We start from the raw sequence: 25,444 nt of genomic DNA, 5'->3' as shown, positions 1-25,444 counted from the left end.
ATTAACTAAGAAACAATTTTGATTTGATTTTATTAAATGTTAAATCATTAAGCAAAAATGCAATGTGTTCTTTTCTCTGTTCTATATGATATTAATTATATAATGAATCAAATATCTTTGGTTGGTTAGACAATTTAAAGGCATCATCTTGTTCTCAGGGAAATCATGATGGCCATTTTTCAGTCTTGTAGACTAAAGGATGAAGTGATTAATCAGAAAAATAAGCGACAGATCGATCAATAGTGAAGAAATTGTTAGTTGCAGTTCCTTTTCCGCCCCAAGTAACAATGAGTGTTTGCCTATTGTGTGTATTCAAGTTATAGACTTGTAACCCCAAATAGGTCCCTGGGAAAGTTGCTGCTGTGAAAAGGGCCATTTTCCCAACAAAGAAGCTATTGAGCTGGTCTGGTTTTCTTGTAATTGGTGAATGAAACCCAAATGGACAAAACACAAAAATGCAACCCAGGAAATCTTTTGCACCCTAGTGTGATCGATATGACTGCACCCCCTCTGTCAAGTTTGGGTTGGGACACCCTGCTAGCAATAACTGACATCTAGGTGTCCTCTGAAAATACTCTGCTGACTTGTAGTGCCACGGGCACTTACAACCAGCATCAGTATCAGGTCACCACAGTTGAAATTTAACTTAAGTATAGGTCTGAGGGAGTGGTGTCTGCTGGGGGAGGCTGAGGGAGGGAGTTGGCTCTGTGTATGTGTATGTGTGTGTGTGTGTGTGTGTATGTGTGTGGGTGTGTGTGTGTGTGTGTGTGTGTCCTCTGCTGTAAGTCTGAAGGTTTGTGATAATTAATATGTGTAGTGGGCTTGATGAATGAGGACAGGTGGAGGATTTCATCATGCCTAGACAGACTGACTCCCTCCCCGGGCAGGAGGGATCCATGACCTGCCCAACACCTCGAAAAAACACACCCCTCTACAGTATGTGTGGCAGGATCTACCCTTGAAACTCACTCTGTGTGTGTGTGCGGTTGTGTGTGTGAATACTCAGCGGTGCAGCTCAGGTGTTCTCAGGCTGCAAAGCAAAGTACACCTGTTAAAAATATGTTCATGTAAATGCAATTCATGTCGTTTGTTCTGCCTATTTATGCATACTTTCACATACCGTGTGCAAAAGTGTGTTATATACTGTGTGTGTGTGTGTGTATCAGTATGTGTCTTTCTCAGAGGGTAATTACTCTATGTCATGTGCAAGAGTGTGATTAATGAGGTCCTGGTCAAAAGGCTGTGAGCGTAGATATCCTGGCTTTAGTCCTGAAGCACAGTTCCTGATATGAGAGGGCCATTCATATTTTCTCTACCTGACACCTTCTGGCTCTACATCACGTTCCAAAGCTTTCAACCAACCAAAAGTTAACCAAAAGGAAAGCATTTAGTCTATGTCCATTCTTCCATCAGTGATCAACAAACCACTGATCAACAAACCTATACTCAAGAAATTATTTCAGTGTTATAAATTCAATTCAATTCAATTTTATTGTCATTGGACACAGCCAGGGCACATGAGTAACAAAACGAGGCTTGGACATCACCAAAAACACTGCAAAAAATTACTTTAAATTATTTTACTTTACTTTTTCTTCCCATTTTTTGCACTTAAATATTAACATTATAGCGTTTTTTATATTTTCATATTATATATTTCTATATTATATTCCAAACTTACTCCTACTTAGAGTTAAATGTAGTTGCAAGAGCAGCTCTCTAGTGATCACACCATTAACCACATGTATAGTAAGAGCAGGAATAGCTAATCAGAGATTTACCTTAAACCCACCCCATTGTTCATTCTGCAACAAAAACATATAATTTTAACTTGTAAACAATTAATTTTATTTGCATGAAATCTCCAGTAGCAATTAAAATGAAGGATGAAAAATAATCTCATACATTTACACTCTGTAAATATGGATGAAATAATGGCTGAGATAATAACAAAAAGAAAACCAAATTGAGTCAGGACAAATATGGTGCTGCTGTTATATCAGATAATTCTAATAAGGAGAACGTAGCATCACTTAGACGAGTGCAAACAATGAAGATGTACAGAAAGTGATTTCAAACAATATCAGTGCCAGCTTCATTCTTGTTGTTTGCTGCCTGATAAATGCAAAAAAGAAAGGAAAAGCGGTGTAATATCCTTTCAAATATTCATATCACACACAAACAATAGGCTAAAACTACCCTATTCTGAATTGTTTTGCTCTGGCTAACATACATAATTCAATGATATTTAGTACAATCACTCCAAAACACATCTCAAAACATTCATGCTCACTGCTTTTTCTGTACCACAGACATCAAGATCTACTCTTAACCAACCAAAGAGATGTCTGTAAGTCTAGTAAAAGTAAAGGATTATTACTTTAATACCTCATGTAAGTACAACATGTCACTTTTAGCAGATTGATAAATACTGGCCCAGACCAAAACAGATTAAATATAATATTCATTTCAGTTTTGGATGTTTTATTCAATTCAAGTCATCTGACAAACCTCAAAATGTTATTGAAACACTAAAATAAAAACCAATTTTCTTAACTCATCTCAACTGTAATGTTAGATTCTATGGTTCTTCTGTCAGGATTAATGGTTTTTGGATGTATGAAGAAAGAAATTTGTATTTTTGATGATGACATTTGTAGCAGTTAAAGGCATTATTTGCAGAATATCTTGGCTGAAAGCAGCATGTAATGTGCACTGTATGAATTTTCATCAGGATTGTCTATTTTTTAAATAACAAAAAACACTTTAAATTAGGTCCACAAAGAACTTCTTCTTGAGCTGCAAATAAAACATTAGCCGTTACCACCAGAAAGGCCTTCATTCTATAAAAGACCTTAAGGAAACATTCAAAATTCAAATTGATTTTTTTAGGTTGCTCCAACATTAGATTCCTGCAGGATGTTTTTCATGTTTTTTTTAAAAAAAGGGCCAATCTGTCCAGAGTCACTGAAGAGCAAACAGAAGTATGAAAGTCAACAGGAGATTTCTTTAAAAACCTTTTGAAATACATAACCAAATGAATATCATTCTGCAGCTTCTTCAGTCTCCCAAATTTTCCTTGACGAGCATAATGTTTTTAATTTAAAAGCGATAACAAAGTGAAGACAGTTCTCTGTTACCACCTCTCTCTCTCTATCCACCAGGCTGAAAGCATCATTTAATATGAAGCTCTGTCAAATCACAATATCTTGGATGTAGAGTGTTCACAGCTCTTTCAACCCCCCCACCATCCTCCACCCTCTGAGCAGTGGATGAGTGGACAATAACAGGGCAATTGCACTGGGCTTTGGGGAGCGGCGGTTTCGAAAGCTCCCCCGGCCGGCGCTCACAGGCAGTGTTTGCGCTGAGGATGGGAGGCGCCCGGAAGGAGGGCCCCTCTCAGCGTGCGTGAGGAATGGGAGGAGAGGTTTGATTTAGCGCATGGTAGCACAGGGACCCTCAGGGCGTCACATACTGTAAGCGACACACACCTGAGCGTACGATGTGACAGACAAGTGAGCCGGGGAAGGTGCGGTCTCTGTCCTCTAAACATCCTGATGGCGGGCTTGGGGGAACTGGGAAACGTGCCGCAAACGGAGCGATGTGTGGAGTCTGTGGGGGAGGCTGTTCACTTACCATTCACATTTGCAAACATTTCTTCTCGACCTTGGTGGCACGTCTGTTCTTATGAATTTTAATTAACAGAGGTAGATGAATAGACCTGGTGTGGCTGCATTTGAAAGGAGTAGGACACATTGTGATATATGTTTTTTTCAAGGTCAGAAGTTGCTCAGGTTCATTCAGTGCTCAGCGTGCGGCTATTAGCTTTCAACCCAAAATCGATTTGTATTTCTAGCAATAGTGACAACTATTAAAGTATCTTTTTACTGGTGATGACAGGAAGGGAAGGGCTTCATTGTATAAAAAAAAAAAAATTAAAAAAAGAAATCCCTGGAAAAAGACAGGAGGCAAATACACTTAACGGCACACACACACACGGCCCCTAACCTACACACTCACACACTTATACGCTAATTTGCACAGCTACAGATATCTTTCTCAGGCTGTAGGAGAGAGTAGTGGCACCTGTTCCTAGAATAAATGAGAATTACAGATACACAGTGAAGATAGCATCCAAACTACCAACTCATCTGCATGTAATTATACATAAATAAATATACACCTATATATATATATAAATAATGATCCCATACCAATTAAAATAAATACCAAAGCATGCAGCAATTTCATGCTTTTTCATTACCATTTTCTATTTCCATTACAGACCTTTATCTGACAGTCTTAAGCCAAAGCTGATTACAATAAGCATTCGAAAACCTTAAATTATTCCTGTTTGTTGCCCATATTTAAAGCAACCAATCACATGGAGTGCAAGAATCAAAGCACTAAAATAAGATATCCACCCAGTTGTATTCTGTGGTCTCATTATATTCACATAAAATATAACAGAGAAGCTTAGTGTAGGTAAAGAAGCAAGAGCCAAAGGGGAAGTTTATTTTTTCCCTTTGTCTTACATGGGTACAAACAATATGTAGCATTTCATTAGGCACACTAAGTGAATTACAAGTTGAATCATTGTCACTGTTTACTATTGTTGTTGAAGTGGAGTATCCCGGGAACATTACACTGGTAATTGCTACACTGGCTGTTCTATGTTCAGCAACAGAAATTGATTTTAAGTTTTTTTGTTTTCTCTCCTTCTTTCCTCGAGGCTGCTTCTAGTTTATGGATGGTCTGTTTTATTAAAGGCGATGTGCGATTTATTATTAGTGGTTGATTATACACTCAGAATTGGATTGTGTTGTATTTTACTTTTAACCCATAGTGCACAGTATAAAGGTTAGTCATAAAGAACAAATGTAGCTTCAGTGTCCACCTCATTTACACCTTAAGGAAATTCGACCATGTAGGTCACCTTTAGTGGTGATCATGGCTGGTATATAAAAAGCCACTCAGAGTAAAATTTTTGTCTTAAGTCCATCAAAATTCTAGGAATGATGTACTTTTGTTCTTGTTCTTAAAGGATAGAGTCACAATTTTTCAAGTCTTGAACTAATAGTCAGGTGTCCATATGAAGACAAACAGGTTTTGCTCACTGTAATCATTCCTCCTGTTCATAGTGGCTGTTAAAAGATCCCCTTCAAATGCGCTTTAAATGTAAGTGATGGGGGCCAAAATCCACAGTCCTCATTTTGAGCAAAAATGAATTTAAGCTCAGCTGTCTGAGTCAGACAAATAAAGTTGATTGCTGCCACATTTAGTCTTATTATTATAAATTTCCTCTTTGTGTCTCATCACTTAAATTGAAAGTTCATTATGAAAGGATCTCTTAATGGCAAGTATGAACAAGAGGAATGATTACAACAGGAAAAACACGTCAGTGTTTGTTTGGGCACCTGACTGTTTTAGGACAGACTTGAAAAATTGTGAACCTATCCTTTAAGAATAAGTGCTGTGCATAAACATTCCTAAAAGTTAATACTTGGTCTCACCAAAATCATATATGAGAGCTCCAGAGGTCTCTAAAGTCAGTGACCAGCAGAAGCAGCAGCTACAGACTTTATATATTTTTGAAATGTATGATGAAACCATAGGTGGATAAAAGATACAAGGTCTGTCCTAATACACATACTCTTATACAACGTGAAACAGTTAATGACATGATGGATTCAGAATGAATACGATCAAAATGTTTCACATTAACCACATACAGTTTAGGTGTGAGACTCAAGAATTCTGCTGAATTTGAAAGATGATGAATATAAAAAAACAGAACCAGAAAAACAATCAGAAACAGAAATTCTTAACATATAAACTTGCCTATTTTTAGTTTTAGTAGTTAGTAGTTTTTGTTTGGGTCGGTGCTGAGTTCTATTTTGTGGAAAACCAAAACCAAATAAATATGTATTTAGTTCACATACAGTAAAATATTTTTGGGACCTCCACAGATGAGTAGCACTTAAAATTATTATAATAATAATATAATATTATTATAATTATTACTATATCCTTTTTTTCTACTGGCACACCCTATCCTCCTCTGACTCATTAAAGATTTTTATGAATGATATCCCAAACAACATATATTGATTTTGTCAACAATACTGTTAAATATCTTCTATAAGCTCTTGCATGTTTTAATATATTGAAGCATGCAAACATTGGATACAATGAATGATGGGTAGTCTTAATCATGACAAGGTGTGCATGAAGCTCTGATTGATGTGATGTGGCCCTTACACATCACCCCTTGTAACGTACTATTGGCTGATTCAGTGCTTGAATATGGACATTTTGATTATAGTCTATATTTACAACACTGTACAGTCAGCACTTAAGAGTCATACTTAGTTACTTTTAGCGTATTTTTACCAGGAATTTTTTGACACATAAGCCAAGGTTTAGGACCATTATTAAGGCTATTTCTTTGAGATTTTATACATACCAGCCCAGATCTCAGCCACAGAAAGCCACACCAAAATTCAACTTATAGTTTGTTTCACTTAGTAAATGTGTTTCCATCACTGTTCATCATATCATCAAAAATCTTCAATGCCAAAGGAACGTAATGTATAAATGCCATCATGGCTGTGAACATCTTCCCCATGGGTAAAGTAGTCATCACTGTGGGTACAAACATTATCACTGCAGATAGAAATGTCGTCACCGTAGGTATCAATGTCATCACTGAAGGTAGAAACGTCATCTTAGGTAATAACATACTCACCATGTCCCCTACTTCTGGTCACATATAAAATAGATGAGTATCATCTGTGCAGCCTACAAGAAACTCACAAAAACATTACGCCTTTGTGTGACAGCACAGTCCAGGAAAAACTGGGCGGTTATAAAAATAGACCACTGTACTGCATGAAGACATCTTGGAGCAGAGCAGGATGAGGAGTTGCTTCTTAAGCTGGGATCAGACTGCAGGATTTAAAAAATCTGAACATATCTCATTTTTACAGGCCGTCCGCTCCAGATTTCTCTCATGAAACCTTGTCTTACGTTCCAAGAGAAGCTCCCACCTAGCCGTGAGATAAGGACAGGAAATGACAGATTACAAGATTCATTCGGATTTGTAAATAGGATTTGGGAAATTGGACCATTTCAAATGTTGCAAACATGTGCATTCTTTTCAATGTGTGGTGACAAACTCAAAACAAGCATGGAGCCAGGCCAGTAGCGAAATCTTGCTGCAGTCATAATTTGTGGAGAGAAAGTGAAGTGAGAAACTCATGTGGATGACAGAATGACTGTGCAGGTATGGAGAGCTGAAGTGTTTGATTTTGCAGCAAGAGCGATGAAGAATTAGCTTTTGGTTTTGAGGAGGCCTGAATGGTCAATGATTTTTACATTAAACTGACAATTTGAAAGAATTTTCAAAACCCAAAAGTTACAATTTCAATTATAACTTAAATAATTAACAATGTTAACAGTGTGTTAACAAGCTGTATCTGTGTGTCAGCGCCTGTAGTATTTACACTCGACCAAAGATGTATTCAACTTTGTATAATTTTTATGTTTGAGAAAACAAGAACAATCTAGTGATCCCCTCACGTCAATTTCAGGCAGGTAGCAAGCACGTAGCCAGTAGTTGTTAAGTCTAAATGACTGACAGCTGACATATAGAGTTGTCATAATTTTCTGTTCAACTTTTAAATTTGAAAATAAAGATTTTACAACTGTGAAGTAGTCTTTCCTGTAAGTCCTGTGAAGCTAACATTAGTTTAGTCAGCTAAAGTGCAAGAACAATATTGCCAACAATATCATGAGGTGTTACAGCAAGAAAAGAATAACACTTGTGATAATGCTTGGTACAATTGTATACTGTTTAATACAATGTAGACCACAAATACAGACCTGTAGTTTAATTTATGGAAAAGAACCACAAGTAAAATTGCAATGACAACATTGCTATTTGATATTTTTCTCAAATAATTCTGCCCTAGTGAGACAGCATTTCTTCTAACTGTGTTCGAAGACTGACTGGGCCTTATCTAAGAGACAAAAGCATAATCACAGGTGCCAGGTTCAAGGTCTTTTTCAAAGATAGTCTCTGTGCAGTAAACTGAACCAGGACTCAAAACACCTTGCATCAAAATGCTCTCTATGTGGGAGATGAGCATGACAGATGTTAGGTGGCTCCGACCTTAAGAAATAATCACCAGTCTACAGTATGAAAGATAACATCAAAATACAGTTGTGGGATATGACAACCAATTTGACCCGGCCACCACAATCCCCTGATGTCATTCCCATTGCACACCTTGGGATGATTTCAGATAAAGCATCTGTAGGAAGTAGAATCCACACATGAACTCTGATACCTGCATGATTACTTTAAACAATGGGTTGCTCCAGGTACCTTGCTGAGTCACTGCTATGATGTGTCATAACTTATATCAGGGTCTTTGTATACTTGCCAAGAAAGCAGTTCCAGTGGAGCAATTTAAGTTCCTTGTTCAAGGGCACTTCAGCAAGTAAAGAGTAAAGGAGAAGCAGAGGAGAGCAAATGTTTTTCTTTACCAAGACTTGATAGTAACAGCCAATTCTTGACCTTTGATTGCCATCAGTGGCAACCACTTTTTAACATACAAAATAGGGACAGCAAACAGCAAAACATGCACCCCAAAATAAATACATTTTTAATATTTGTTGCATAAGTGATATTTAAATATTGCTGTTATAGTCGGAACTGTCTGAACCAGACAATGCTGCAGGTGTGTTGGTGCGTTTACTTGCGTGTGCACAAGCATCTGTTTTAGAGACAATGGTGAAGCAATTTAAGTTGTTTGATTGTGAGGTGAAAAGTTCGACTAACCCGTCAACATCACAAACAATGCAAACTGATTCAACTGAGAAGAACCAGATGAACCTGAATGAAAAACAAAAAGGAAATTTGTGAAGTCTTGGGAGGTGAAGTAGCCCTGCATCTTTGAGCTGGATGGAAAATTATACTGCATGTACAACATACACCTCGATAAGTGACACATTAAGTTCACTAGTTCAAGGTAGCACATCCTACAGAACCACAGGGCTAGACAAGCACTGGAGCTTGAAGCAGCACAGTGGGCAGCTCAACAATATAATGAGTTGGAGGCTGCAAGAGCTGGCACATCCATTGACCGGCCGATGAACACCACCATTCACAAGATTAATGGCGCCACTGGATTGTCAGATCCTTATAAAACTTTTCAACACCGCATATTATGTTCTGAAAAATGAGGAACACTTTACAGCGTTACTTTGTCTGCTGGATCTTCAAATAAAAAACAGATCAGATTTGGTGTGACTGACAAGCTACAGGACAGCTCAGGTATACAGGAGGAAACGTTTGCTCTTATTATAAACTAATTTACAATAATATTTTGGTGACTAACGTCCAATCTTGCTATGTTATATAGTTATGTTTTTTCATTATTATTATGATTCCTGGTATAAGTGCCTATCTACTCTTGAGCAACCATTCAGACAAAGACTGTAGACTGTATATTTTTTTTTATGAAGAAATACACACATATTTGCCATATTTAACAGCGTTTTTTTCTATAACCACAATTTTATAAAAACAATTAGCCACCACAGGCCATATTTTATAGTAATTTTAGTACTAAAAGTACTAAAAGTACTTATTTTACAGTTGCACTCAGATATACACATCTGATAAATGTGCACATTTTCATCGTCATTTTTTAAAATTTATATACCTCTTCTGTGTGTTTTGTATAAGCTTACCCCACACATTGCAGATCTTGCATTCAGTCACCACCTGCTAGAAAAATACAACAGCCATATCTATTTTATTTGATGGGACAACAGATAACAGTGTCCAAGAGGTAGAAATTATGTATGTCAAATATGTCAGTAATGGGGAACCCAAAACCGTGTTCTATAGCCTCCAACCTGTCAAACATGCACATGCCCAAGGAATTTATGACGCAATTGATGATTGGAAGGGCAGCTGGTGGGAATGGTCTAGCAGGAGAAATAGCTTCCCATGTACCCGCATGACTTTCTTTTGTAACCTGTTTTTTAGGACCCTAATGTTGTCTAGTTAAGATTTTTTCATGCTGCCAAGGTCAACTTAATGGCCCATGGGGTTTGTCTGGTGGCCATCTTGAATTGATGTCCACATGAGTGGCGAAAAACACTGATTTTCATAACTCCTGAACCAGACAACATACAAAGACAAATGAACCCACTTTCTCATATAATTTTGACATCAGGAATCAAATGGAAAAGTCATTGACATGGTACAACCACTCTTTATTGGTGAAAAACAGGCAAATAACAAATTTTAGGCTCATAACAATATAACTTTGAACTGATGCATGTGCAGACTGATGACAGCATACGCCGAAGTGATTGAAACGGTCATGCTGCAGATGAATAACAGGTTTGACAGTGAAGCAAATGTATCAACACCCATTTTGAGTGCTGCTAGGGTCTTTGACCTTAAAAGAGTGGTCATGGGAGAAAGCAGCTTGCAGCATATGGAGACCATGACATCAAGTGTCTATGGAGTCCTACAGAGACAAAAACCTATAAATAAGGAAATTGTCTTGGTAGTGTGGATTCAACTGAAGGCATTTATTGCCAATAGAGGGTGGCGTGCTATTTCAAGTGCATGTTATGGAGGCCACTAGGAGAAGTTTGCCCACAGTCTGATGCTACATGATGTGGTGTTGGCTTTCTCAGGCTCTCTGTTAGTGTCACTTTGAGGAACCCACAATCCAAGATTTCAGTGCTGAAGGGCCAATGGATCTGTGGTGGGAATCAGGACAAAGGCAAAAACAAATTTTACAAGCATCCAGGGACTTGCTGGATTCATTTTTGAGGGATCTCTGAAGAAAATGACAATAGCTGCACAACTGATATTTTGTTTACCAGAAATTGAGGGTGGACATGTTAACTGACAACACTTAAGATTCCAATTCTGTAAAGTATCAGATAAAAGACAAACTACAAAGAATTTTGTTTGGTACTGTAATTAAGCTTTTAAACATTCTTTTATGTCAGATTTTCATTATTAAGCTGACGTATAGCTACATACTATCTTAATTACTCAAAATACAAAGTGACTGAAAATGGCAACCATATTTTCATTTCTCAGCAACCAAAAGATGATACCTGGTTGCCAGCCTGGCAAAGTTAGTGTTGAGCCATGTTTACCAATGCAGTTTAGCAGAATGTTTGAAACATTTTTTTCTTTGCTTCTCTTGCATTCATGCAATCCTTGATCACATGAGAAACCTCTTATTTTGATCTGTTATTGCTGCACTTTGGCCTGCTTGTTATCTTTGATTGATATTCAGTTCAATCTGTGTGCAGGTGTTATAATCAGGATCTTCTCTACATGGCTACACTATCTCTGTTGATTCACTGTCCATGTTAATGTCGTAGCCACGCAACAGGTCTGAGTGTCTCTTTGTATTTATTCTGATTAAAAACCCTGTTTTCCTCTGAGGGAGCTGCCACTCAGCATTATGAAGACAGGAGTTTGCTGGTTTGCCATAAAAGCTTGCACATATTTGCGTTTTTTCTCTTCTGCCAGTCAAAAAGGGTTCAAGGAATTTTTCATTTCAGGGATTCGCTTTGATCACAACAGTTTGGACGTTTTCTCTGGTATGTCCCTGAGTTGGTCTTGAAAGGCTTTGACTGGAAGATGGAAGCTGAGTGGAATGATTGCAGACAGGTAAATCAGTGTGGATGTATGATGGATTATACAGTGACAGCATTCATTGAGTGCAATGTGAAGGTGTTTGCTGCATTGATATTTAATTCCACCTGAGGTTTTCTGACCAATCCCAGTCACAATATGTGCTATGCTGCTGTCGTTTTGAGAGAATACCACAATAAAACACAGTATTGCCAATTTATTCTCCTCTTGTGTATGTCATAAGGACTACATATGTACGTAGAATATTATTCTAGAGTATACATGCTGTTTACAAGGGATCTATCAAGCAACTTGACTTAAAAAAAAACAAGAAACAAATTTAACTTTTTATTTTCAGATCTTAAGTAGCAGTTGCATTTGGCCAGCAGACTGGCTTGAAAATGAAAATCAGTTGTCCACCATTCTTTTCATGTGCTGCCATGTCATTGAAAAATCCAGATATTCATAAGCGCAAATGTGTGAGAACCCTTCTTTTGTCCTCCCTCCCCTTGAACAAGAAGAAGCCTGTTTCACTCCCCCCACAACCCCCCCCCCCAAGTAATGACGCCCCCATGACAGGTGAACAATGAAAATATGGACATTCATTTCAGGATACAGTTGCCATGTGATTAGGTCGTTCCACATAGAGGTCACAGAAACAATTAAGGGACTTTAATGGGAATGATTGGGGAGTGTGAAGTGGGAGGGCAGCTGCATTAATGGTGCACAGTGATGGAGTAAACCTAGTTCAAGAGCCAGTTAATAAATTGCCCACCAGCTTTTGGTTAATATTGTGATTTACTGGTACAATGATAGTTGTGGATAATTTTTTTCACTTCATGCATTTAGCTATGATTAAGACGGTTCAATAAATATTGGTTAGCATTATGCTCCTCAGTCATATTGTTCATGACCATCATATACAATAAACATAACATACAAAGAGCAGATAATAAAGAAACAAGACAAAAAGCATACAGACACGCCAATACACTGTCAGGCTGTACTTACATGCTCACAATAACAATGGTAACATGCTGATGTTTAGCAGGTGTAATGTTAACCATGTTCATCATTGTAGTTTAGCATGTTAGGATGTTAACATTAGCTAATTAGCAACAAAAAACCACAGTACTGCTGGGCTGATGAGAATGTCAATAATTTTAGTCCCCACATCAGAGTACTGGACAAATAGAAATTGCTGGTGTTTCAGTACATGTCAGTAGATCAAAAAAGTTATGTGCAATTAATCCTGAGGGGGACATAGATTTCTGAACCCAATTTCATTGCAATTTGCCCAACTGTTGTCATGACATTTCACTCAGTGTTATCCTAAAGGTGGGATCAGTAGATCAGCAAGATCATTAATATACATTGTCTGGGAACCATGAATGTAGTTCCAATCTATCTCGTAGGTTTGTGATATTTCTCTGAAAGTGAAAACTTTGACCTGCAGGTGGTACTAGAGGCAAAATCAGGGGAACACCAAAGTAGGCTTCATCCTCTGGGCACCATGAATGTCTGCCTGAACAACACCTCATGGCAATCCATCCAATAGTTGTTGAGATAGTTCAGTCTGGACCAAAGTGGTGGACTGACCGACAGTCATTGTTGACCCTAGAGCCGGCTGAGAAAAACTAATTCAGTAATTAAGTGGGCCAATGAATGTTTTAAAAATGTTATTTGTGAACAGAAACCAACACGTTACTGCAGAAAGCATTCATAATCAAAGAAAATCATGAAATAATAATAATAAAGCTGCATTTGGGCTGCTACATACTGATTTTAAACTGTAACTTAAATTTCATTCCATCAGTAAACTGCTGGCATGTGATGCTTCATACAAGATTATAGCAAAAGCATGAAAGAAGCCAAAAACTAACATTGCTGACTTTAACTCTCTGTGGATGGAGTGCTTCTTACAGCTGTTTGGCAGACAGTTTTAAGTTTCAATTAATCACTTTCTGTAGGCAGAAAAGATTCTGTCCATACGTGACACCACAATTTTTCTGAGGCAAATAGGACAAATCTACAGCATCAGAGGGAAGGAGACACACTGATTTTTTTTTTTCAGCTTCAATTTCTTACTTATGTTGACAGGACAAATATATTTTTTCATAAAATAGTTTCCTCTTGCAGCTATAAGTGGCTGGAATGTGATGCCTCTACACTCTATGTGGGAATGAGCTAAAGGCAAGTGGTCTTGACAATAAAAGAGGGGAGAGAAAAAATGGTGACACATGAAGAGAAGGAAAGAGACAGGATGGTTTTGTCGCCGTTCCTGCAGACTGTAGTCCCTAAAGAGCTTGTATCAGCAGGATGGCCATCTAATCAGCCTCCACTGTGGGACTGCTACATCAGTAAGTGTCAATGATAAATCACATTGACAGCTATTGACTGACAGAAAGGGGGTGATGATAGAGGAGGGAATGTGGAAGTGTTGAAAAATAGACTGAATTTAAGGGGAATTAAGGGGAAAAGAAGAATGATGGACATAGCAAGGGGAAGAAATAGATTTTTAAAAGAAGAGCAGCACATTCAGGATAATTGTATTAAAATGATCTGTTCACTTACTATATTTGAATTCTGCCACCCCCTCTTTCCCCCTGTCATCTGTTTCACCATTGCCACCTCACCCACTGTACCTCTGCCTCCACTTCTCCAGCCTCCCATCCACCCACACAGTGCCTGTTACCAGCGCTTAATGGGTGGGAAAAAAAAGGATAGGAAGTATTTATAGATTCTATTGCGCTTGTGTTTTGCACCACGGAATTAAATAGCAGGCTATTATCCCCCCTGATTCCTGCAACGTACAATCAATTTTACTGGAATTACAGTGTAAAGAGAAGAAATGAGTTGACTCTCTGAACTTGGGAGATGGAAGGAGAGGACAAAGAGGAAGAACATAATGAGAGAGATGGGGATGTGGAGGTGGGGGCTGGAATTGGACTGAACCAGGGTGTCAGCTCACTCAGGAGACATATCCTGCTCCATTATTGATGAAAGTGAATGGCAGAAGGTTTCGGGAAGGCCTGGTATTGGGCCGTGTCTGCTTGTCATGTAACATTAATTGACACGGCCCTTGTGGTGGCACAGGCACCCATCCGTCCAGGGCTTCGGTTTCAGTTTGCCCCATGATTTATTTACAGGGACACTCGGCTGAACAATCATTGGGGTAGCTCAGGCTTATCTTGTGGTCTCTGTAATGTTGCGTTATCTAAAAGTCGTGTGGTTTCACTGTAGACTACCAGGAAAAGTACACAAAGTCATATTGTATTTACACAAACAAGTCTTTCAACTGAAATGGCTATACTGAATTGCCATTGTCACCAAATGAATCAGTAGCCTCATATCATGATTCTTTTTATCTGGTTGGTTTGGCAAATGCACATTTGATTAACCTTCCCATCTCTTATAAAGAGGAGCACAAAGCCTGAACTTCTCTATAAGAAGCATTGGGATCATCTCCCATCCAGTGGATGTGACAGTCCTAAATAGGGCTAGTTGTGTACTGAACTGAACGTAACAACCAGCGGAACTGAAGATAATCAGAGTCAGCACTGAATGTCACCATGCTATAAATGATGATGTGTTCACTTACTGATGTACCTCCTGCAGTGCATTTGAATCATTTGAAGTGATTTGATTGCTAAGCAATGAAAAAGTGAACAAACTCTATAATCAGTGACTACAAATCTTTTAACTGGACAGAACCAATGATGCAAATTAGCAAAGTGATATGTAATTTCCACTGTAATCATGTTCTGTGTTTGGGTGTCTAAATGTGATGTACACAGCTGGTACTCATTGATCTTGACTCTTATTTAGCCACAATCGAGTCTAAAGACTAAGAGTCAATAGCCATGCTAGCAGCTCTGTGAGACTGTACTTGAGCTAAATACTCATGTTAACATTTGCTGATTAGCAATAAACACAAAGTATAGCTGAGGCTGATGGGAATGTCATGGGTTTTGCAGGTATTTAGTCATAAACCAAAGTATTGGATGAAATTTGAATTTGACCAGATGATGGCACTAGATGAAAAGTCGGGAGATCATTGATATTACAATTCATCCTCTGGGCATTGTGAATGTATGTGCCAAATTTCACAGCAATATATCTAATAGTTGTTGAGATATTCCAACAAAAAGTCAGCTTCATCAGGATCACCAAAGTTGTTGAAATGTATCCTTTAGGGACTTTGAATATTGGTTGTAAATATAGTGGCAAGCCATCTGATAGTTATCAAGATAGTTCACCCTGAACCACAAATGTCAATCTCATGGTGGCGTTAGTACTGACTGACTGACCGACTGACTGACCGACTGACATTGCCATCTCTACAGCCATGCCATTAGCACGGTTAAAATGTCTGTTTAGATAATCTGTTGTCAGTTCAGCCAACCTTCCTGTTCTTGAAGGGTTGTACATGAGCTATTCTGAACACTGTTTGTTTATCAGAGTCCTCCTGCACACCGGTGATGCCTTTTCTGTTTGCAGAACCAACAATTGCATTTAGTTTGGACAAAATATGAGAGGGGAAAGCAAAGATAAGAAGTGGCAGTTCCTTCAGGGCTCTATTTCTGTAACAGTGCAGGTGCGCAGGGTGGCAACTGTTTTTTTTTTGTTTTGTTTTTTTATCATCTTATGGTCACAGTGACATTGTGTTGGAACCAGTGTGTGATTAGGAGAAATACGTTAATCATTCAGTGTAGGCTCTGACATGAGTCATGACAAATCAGATCACTCCCTTTCATTCCTTTTAAAAGCATTTTGCTCTGAGCGACCGCCCTCTGACAATTTTGGGATGGAGAGAACAGTTCAGAGCAAATCCATCACAAAAGATTCTGTCACAAAAGCGTCTCTCAATGGGACTCTGAAATAAATACATGGTACCTTAAATTAAATTGGCGTGGGAGGAGATGGAACATTTGGCTACGTGTTCTTTTCCACCACATGGTACTGCTCGACTTCACTCAACTCTGCTCACTTCAGTGTCTCCCACAGGTTGAGAATTTACTTGTGGTGGTGGGTGGTGCGACATTTGACCGATGTGCATGCAGAGACTCATGCAGTTTAGCGGGAGAGAGTGTAACCCGGGTTATTTTCTATAGCTATAATTTACAGATGTCCCCTAAACACCTTACAAGCAGACTATTGGCAGACACTGCTGTTGTGTGGTTGTGGAACCGAACGTGGTTTAGAGATGGTCTGGTCTACGGAAGATTTCCAGCTGTGTCACCAGCTGTTCCCGCCCTTACCCTTGCATCACGAAGTGCCGTTCCTGTCGCCTAGCAACTTTAACAGTTACAGTTGACAATTGGGATACAGCTAGTAGAAATGAAGCCAGAACTTTTAATATTATTATTGTGGCAACACATCCAGGTCAGATGGAGTGTGTGACAGAGTATGAAGTTAGCAGCTGTGAACTTAGCAGTGCAGTGTGTGTACATTTTAGGCTATCTGTCAGTGAATAAATGCTACAACTCCTTGAGATCCAAGTTCCTGTGTCCTCCTTGCAACAGTGGGTTAGCCGAACCTGGCCAGTTCACTTAAGATGGACCGGCTAATGTCATATTGTCTCAGCTGCTCCTAAACAAAGAGTGGAGAAATGTACGAATGGCTGCAGATTCCCCCCCGCAAGGACCTCTTGGTAAAATAACACACACTTCAGGGCCCCAACACCAAAATTACCCTGCACTGCTTGATTATTACTGACACACACCATATCGTACCTTTGGCTGCCAACGTTGCCATTGCTTCCAATGGTGAACTGCCCTACTCAACAGATGATTCTGTTGATGCTGATTCTCCAATGGTGTGACGGATCAAATGACTTAGAAGGTTCTGGCTCATATCAGTAAGAAAACGTGTCATAACAATTCCCTAACAAAGCTCATATTTTGCCAGTATGCCGTTTTAATTGAGCAGAATGGGATTGCTGAGGCAGCAGCATCCGATCACACTGTCTGGAGCAGGAAGCAAATTGGTCATGCAAAACCATCCCCTCTTCAACAAACCAATTAATTATTTATGGGCTTCAGTGGAGCAGACAAAGTTAATTTATTGTTATCATTAAAAGAGTGTTCTGTTTGGGTCCATATGAGGAAGAGTCAAGCTACAATTACAGGCTCCACAGATCAGAGAGAACTTTATACGACTGGGGCAGCAGTTCTCACACTTCACAAATTCACAAGATGCCTCTAAACTTCAGTGATCAACTTTAGGAGGATGATGGGCTAATAAATGCAAATGAAAAGGATGGCAACAAATAAACATATTGCAAGATCAACAGTGCGATGTAGCGTTGACATATTGAGCAAAGAGCAATTCTTATGTGTAATTATAATAATTTAGTAAATTATATTATTATATGATGATATTATGATAATTTTTATATTTTAGGGGCATTTTTGCCTTCATTTCATAATATAAAATGGAGATGAAGTTCCACCTTTACACAAAAAACTAGTAGTTTTTTAATAGCTCTCATGACCTTTAATTAAAGCTGAAGTAATGGTTTTAAATGAACATATTGCTATTATATCTGTCTGTATTGTGGAATATGTTGAACAATTTACATAATGGGCTAATCAGACCCTCCCAAAAAGTGAGGCATAAATCAGTCACACTGACTGAAGTTGAAGACATGAAGAAATTATTAAACTAATGGAGCTCAAATTTACCACCCAGACAATCTTCCCAGGTCAGAATCTATTATCGAAAACATTGTCAATCATTTCAACTTGTGCGGTATGACTTTATACCATGTGACTTAATACCATGTACATATACTCTATCACTGTTGTGTATGTGGAGCTGACTGATACATATGCAGATACTAGAGGACATTTAAAGCTGATATTAAAGAGCCTACACACCCATGGTACAACCACACAAGTGTTTTCACTTAATGTGCTGGTTAGACAGGAGGACATGCTTGACTGACAATTCTCTTTTGTTTTAAATTTATTTTGCACCTGTTAGGGCATGGTTAGTTATACCTGGGGTTCCATCATGGCCCCGCCAACCTCAATCTAAAAAGACGTCTAATCAGCCAGAATAAGAGAAAACACTTGTGTGGATGTGCAGGGACATGGTAGTAATAAACAACTGCAATTAATATGAATGTATATTTTTATCACAGTTAAAAGATTTGTGAACTTTAAAAGTGGTAACAAAAAAAAACAACGTTTCTTTGCATTCATGGGATACAAGATGCATTTGTGCCTCTAATCTAACAGGCATCATATAACATGCTGATGAAATATGTCATAAATTGTCATTGCTTCATCTCTGTTCATTCATTCAATGACAATGATGTGCAAATGGAAATATACACAAATTTAGAAGTGACAAAGTTCTACTTTGGCAACATTATAAAGACACTGGAAAAATACATTTTTTATGACACTATAGCAGATTCTTTCCTGTATCTGTTCATTACCTAGGGGCAGCCTAATCAACTGAATAACTTTGATTTGCAAATGTTTACTCCTCCACAAGAGCAAAGAGCCATAAAACCAGGGATGTCGAGTGAGCATCCCATTGTTTCTGATTAGGAATTCATTATTTGCTACCCGTCTGCCTCTCTGCCCAGTGTATGGGCTGATTAGCAAGCTGGGGAAGGATAGGTAATGACGATAACACTAAACTCAATAGCTGTTTTATAGGCAGCAGTGCTTTATGATGCTTGCACTAATTGCTGGTGTGATTAGTGAGGTGTCTGTGCCCTCTCTGGTTGCTTGGGCTGTCCTGTGAACTGAGCTCTTGCAGACAGGAGCACAAGGGGAAGTGTGGGTGTGTGGCGGATCGTTGCAGGAGGAAGACACAGGGGCATAATCGACTTCCCACTTTTTCTGCCCCTGTCAGCCCTTTCCTGTGTGCTGCAATAAAGACAAATTAACTTACAGGCAATCAAAGGATTTTTTTTCTCCATCTCTTGGCAATAAAGTAATCTATTTCTAACTGTCAGTGAGAAGAAGAAAGTCCAAATAAAAAAAGGAGACAGAACATAAGCTGATTTGATAAGCTGAAATTTGTGTGGGGAAAAAAAGAAGAAAAAAACACATTTCTCTCTGCCTGAGAGAAAGTGCCTTACCTCATGGAACTGTACCACAGGCTCTTAACATACAAGTGGAAAATACTTTACTCTGAATATGTTCCTCTCAACAGTGAAAATACAACTTGTTGAAAGTGATGTTTTTCAAAGCTTTGTGTGCGTCTGCCATTCAGTCTGACCTCAACACTCAAGTTCTTGAGACACGACTGTTGCTGCCGTGGCCAAGCAGACAGTCGATACAGAAAGTGAGATGACGGCACTCTCAATGAGGTTTCTGTTCAGATACATTTTCTTACCAGGGAGTTTGTATAAGTGAATTTGCATGAGTTGCTGGTTGAGTTTGCATGCTTCTCTTTGTGACCTTCAGCTTGACTCTCTTTTATCCTACTGTGTATCTAAAGATATCTATCTATCTATCTATCTATCTATCTATCTATCTATCTATCTATCTATCTATCTATCTATCTATCTATCTATCTATCTATCTATCTATCTATCTATCTATCTATCTATCTATCTATCTATCTATCTATCTATCTATCTATCTATCTATCTATCTATCTATCTATCTATCTATCTATCTAATTTTATGCCTGCATTAATGGATTTCTGGACACAGGGAGGCAGTGCAACAGACTGGAAAACATTAACATGGACACAGAGCAATATTAGCATTAATTTGGAGTTGTATGTCTGGCCACCTGGTGAATTTAAAACCAATATTCACTCTCCTTTTTCCTGTTTTCCATCAACTCCTGTGGGAAATAATTGGCTCTTTAGCTGCTAAATGTTCCACTCTGTTCACCAGTTAGTAGATAACTTAGTCTGTCTGCCGTGTGGTGCTGGCCAGTTACTGTACAGTTGCTTTATCAGACCTTTTTCACTCAAAATGTTGATGAGAGCTAGTGAGACTGAACTGAACTAGTAAAGTTGCAGGCAGTAAAACAAAAACAATGAGCTGAAAGACACTAAAACACTTAGTAGAGGTGAAGGGAACTGCAGAGCAGGGTTATGAACCCACTTTCACATTAAAAATTATTATTTGATCCATTGCTAATGTAAAAACAGTTCAGCACAGTTAACTGTGCTAAACTTGAATAGTCTGTATATGTGGTCAGTTTTTAATTTGCCAAGTACTTCTGCTATAGTAGCTGTGGCTGTAGGACTATGTCACGGGTCTCAAGTTTGCCAGTTGTGAGAGATTTTACAGTGCTGCAAAGTGAGAGTAGCTATTTTGGGCACCTTTGGTTCCAGAAGTAAAATATTCATTCATTTTCCTCTATAGACAATGTTATGTAACTGGCGGTTGGAGCTCTTCCAAGGCTTAGATTGGCATGAAACTCTTGTAGTTGAATCCTAAATGATGAGCAACTGTGTTTACAAAATTATACTGCTAATAGTTTGTGGAAACTAAACCAGAAAATGATTTTCTTTAGTCATTAATGGGCATTTTAACAACCAATAGTCATTCCCATGCTGGGAAATATGCTAATATTCTTTCCATGTTAACTTGTAAAATTTATTAGATGGGGAATTGAGTGGATGCTCAGCAGGACATTAATTCAAAATTTAAACTGGTTGCCAGTTGAAATCTTGGGAATTGAAATGATTTCTGAGAATGTTACTGTAATCAAGTTATATGTATTTCAAATTTTAAATTATTTAAATCATTTATATATAAATGATAAAAGATTAGCTGATGTCACTAAATTTCAGGATGATGTTTACAGCGTACACATCTTTCAGATGCCAGGCCAAAGCACTTCACTGTGTTGTTTTAATAACTTAAACAATTTACAGTGGTGAAAATGTTATGTTCATTTGGGTTGAAACTGAGCTTCCTCCATGTTGTTGTCCTTCAAATCTTTTCTTGCAGGGTAGGGTTTAACAGCTATCCAGGTTTCTCCTCTGTCTCTTTGTCTCTCTCTCTCTTTGATGTGTCAGTTGAGTCAGGCCGGGGTTGGGCAGGCAGCCATGTCCATCAGCTCCATCCATCAAGCATACAGAGAGAGGATGACGGGCAGCAGAGAAGGGGCAGATGTTTTGCAGGAACTGATATGTGTTCATGTCCACGAGGGATGTCATTATGTGGTGGACAGAGAAACATGTAGCTGATTAGCGGCTTATTAAGTCAAGGACACTGGCTCACAGTAACACACACTACTTCCATTCTGGCTCTTGGTGCTGATGGCTTGCCAGTCACTGAGAACCTGAGTGTCTCTGACAGATAACCTCTCTTTCCAATTAACCGCTGCTCTGTTCTTATACTCTAAGCTCCTTTTGATATACCAAAAAGCAGTGGAATAAATGCTGCTTTTGCCATTTCAAGTATAGTTTCCCTGTGTATGCCTCAGGGGGAGAACTCAGAGGTACATAAGGTTTGTGGATTTATCTCTCAGAGAGCGCACACTGTGTTGTGCTAAGTAAATAAAGCAGCATCTCCCTGAGGGCATTTGAGGATTGTAGGAATTGAGAAAAGTGGACAGTGCAGCGGAGAGAGGGCTTTAGTCCTGATCCAGGACAATGGCTAAATTGGTAATGTTGAGAATCTCATCTGTGCTCTGTGTTTTCTCCCATAGTTGGATCTCCTGAGTTGCCCTCTTGTTTCCTCTGAACAATAAGCCCTGCCATGTGTTGTTAGAAATGTGGATTTACTACAAATCACATCAGCTTTGTCCAGCGCTCTCCTTTCTCTCTTGTTTTCTTTCTTTCATTCCTATTCCCTGCCTCCACATTTTATCACCTGTGTGTTTAATACAGTATGGCTTGCTGCACCATAAATTTTAGCAATATGTGTCTGCATTTCATGCGTTTTGAGTGGTTAGACCAATAAATGGGCTCACAGTTATGAGCACAATGAAAAATACAGGCAGTGGTGGACCACTCAATGGGCCTCAAGATGATTTCACTCAAATATAATACTGTTTCACCAAAAATACACTCTTTGTGAAAGAGCTAATATTTCTCTGGATGGCACTGATTAAATGTTTTTCTGTGCAAGAGAAATTAAGAGCTAAAAAGAGCTAATCTCAGCTATTCATCTAATTTAAGAGTCCACCGATTATCAGAGGTGAACCTTAAAGCATAATTCTGGTTTATTACAACTGCAGTCTTATTTTTGTAGTTTTGGCGATCGTTTCTCTTATCACCTAGTTAACTCTTAACCCCGAGTCCGACAGAGCAAGGAACATGTGCAGTCAGACAATCATACAGCTTTTACCGTTTGAACCCAATTAGTGCAATTTGTTTCAAAACTCGCACACCTTCTTCTCAGAGTCATAACCCAGTCAAATCAAATCACACAGACATTAAACATACACGCCCGGAATCAGTGAATGGTCTTTCCAGAAATAGCGATATCTCCAATGTCAATCGTGGATAAACTTCCAAAATCCGCTTAGTAACGAGAGAAAAATACACTTTCAGATCTTGCCTAATCATCCTGTTCAGACTTTTTCTTCAGTAGTTATCTGTACGTCCATAATTACAATTCAAATAAGCAAGCAGCTAATGCAGCAGGACTTTTCATGGTGCACATTTGCCAAAATGAAAAGAAAAAAAAGACTAAAAAATGGGGCTAGGCAAACTGTACCTACTGTCTCCATGGCAACATTGTACTTCTTGTGTGCACCATCCAAAACATGGTGGGAACCCTGATGCAAAAAATATCAAAATATATCTTCCACAATTAAATTGCATAGAAACATGTTTGAGAACCTGAATAGTACACATGCCAATTGATGGATTTTTCGGAGTAGCTTAACTTATCCAAATGTAATAAAGAGGAAACAAAGGGGACGTCCTGGTTCAGCTGCACATCCATAGTCATGTGCATACTGCGTTCCTGTGCAATGAGGGATTAATACAGACATTTTGAACACACTCACACTGACATTTACCTCCAAATAAAGTGGTTATACTGTAAGATAAGTGATTGAAATGATGGCCAAAACTACAAGTAAGACCCAAGTTGTATTAACAGGAATTATACTTGAACTTTAAACCAAATCAAACCTGAACGAGTAGATTTAAAGAGGAGGAACGATATGAACAGAGCTGCGTGCTGTGTGCACCCAAACCTCCCTGCCGCATGGCTAACCTGTCATTTGCATTATGAATAACAAGCCAGTATGGTGGGAGACGTGCTTTGTGGTGTTTTTCCCCTCTCCTGGCTGCCGACTAGTTGTTCTCAGTTATCTCTGCCTTCGGCTGGCAGTGGGAGCCGACGTGCTCTTGGTTTTTTTGCCATCTCTTTGCAACGTGTCAGGTCCAGTTTAGCACTTGAAGGCAGGATGTGTCAGAATCACAGCCCTCTCTCTCTCCGGGCTGTCTTGCTCCCAAGGTGAGTCAGGCCTCGTCACCACTCCTATAGAGACATAACCCATCACATGGCGTTGGTAGACGGCCAGCAGTTAATAGCCCTGTCGTGATTTGTCAGGGAAAATACTCATCTGCTGAAGAGTGCAATCACTTAGAGCAAGGTTAGAGTGTTTATGGGCGGAAGGGAGGTGGACGGTCAAATGTAAATCTGCACAGTCACGGCATGTTTGAGCCTTGGCACAAACTGGTTGAATAAAATCCCAAATTGATATTGACAGCTTGCAGAGGAGATAGGAATCCAAATACAAGCTCAGCTACGCCTGTGAGTGCAAGGCTTGAGGTTTTATGAAAATAGTGGAGCTTAAAGTTGAGCTTTTGTAATATCTTCACCGGTGTCACAGAGACAAATTCCTGCACATTTCTGCACAAGTCACTGACATTCTATTTGTTTGTCCTCTCTCTAGAAAGAGTTCCTGGCAGCTACGACTGAAAAGGACATCTTTGCCCATCTGGGTCTCGAGTACATTGAGCCTTGGCAGAGAAATGCGTAGGCCTCTGCTCCTCCCCGGCTGGATGATATCCTGCGCGTACATCAGTGTTTATCCCATCTGCTTTCCGTTCCATGACTCTCCTGCGATTCACTTTCAAACAGCTTTTGATTTCCATGCAGTTCTGTGTTGTTGTTGCCATTATTGTTGTTGGTGTTGTTGTCTGGATTACATGCTGGTGTATGATTTATAATTCTGCTTATTCACTATTGTCTGTTAGCAAGTAAACACTCTCCATACCATTCATTGCTCGCTTGTGTCTAAGTGTTGTAATCACAAGCAGGACACAAAGACAAATCAGTCAGAGTATGAATCGCCTGGGGTGCCTGCGAGGTGCGGGAGACAGGGAGCCTGAAAGAGACACAGAGGGGAGCGAAAGAGAGAACGGGTGACCACAGAGAGAAAAGGGGGAGGGCGAGGGAAAGACAGGAAACGATGAGAAAAGCAAGGGGGAAGGGAGCCTTGTCGAGCAAAATGGTGTAATCACCCTCCTTCTGGCAGGAAAGTGCTCGGCGTGAAGCTGAGCCAGGTCTCCGGGGAATTGAGAGGCGGGTAATGAGCTTCAGATAGAGGAGCGTTCTGCGTCGCTATTTAGCCTCCATTCAAGCCGACGTCCACTGGAGATCATTTAGCTGGCATTCCGCTATGCAAAGAACCATAGTCTCTGCTCTTGTTTCACAATGAATCCCCTTCCCCAGATGCTCGGCTGAAATTAGAGGCAATCAGCTGCACCGGGAAATCATGAAGAATTCAGGCGGAAGGTAAATGAGTCCACTAACCACATGGATGGATCTTGGCTCCAGTGTGCGCCATCGAGACTTGCATAAAAAA

At 39.2% G+C, this 25,444-nt stretch overlaps 1 protein-coding gene across 1 annotated transcript in view; it reads left to right on the top strand.

Moving 5' to 3' along the window:
• The window catches only part of dntt (deoxynucleotidyltransferase, terminal), an 82,370-nt gene extending 57,511 nt beyond the window's left edge, over positions 1-24,859 (top strand). Inside the window, exon 11 of the mRNA XM_067609473.1 lies at positions 24,530-24,859. Within this exon, the coding sequence (XP_067465574.1) occupies positions 24,530-24,616 (87 nt within the window). The 3' untranslated portion in view covers positions 24,617-24,859. The remainder of the gene's footprint in view (positions 1-24,529) is intronic.
• The last annotated feature ends 585 nt before the right edge of the window (positions 24,860-25,444 follow it).

The sequence above is a fragment of the Thunnus thynnus genome, chromosome 14 (assembly GCF_963924715.1).
Source record: "Thunnus thynnus chromosome 14, fThuThy2.1, whole genome shotgun sequence".
Lineage (NCBI taxonomy): Eukaryota > Metazoa > Chordata > Actinopteri > Scombriformes > Scombridae > Thunnus > Thunnus thynnus.
Note: the sequence above shows the minus strand (reverse complement) of the source record. Positions and strands in the feature narration are given on the sequence as shown.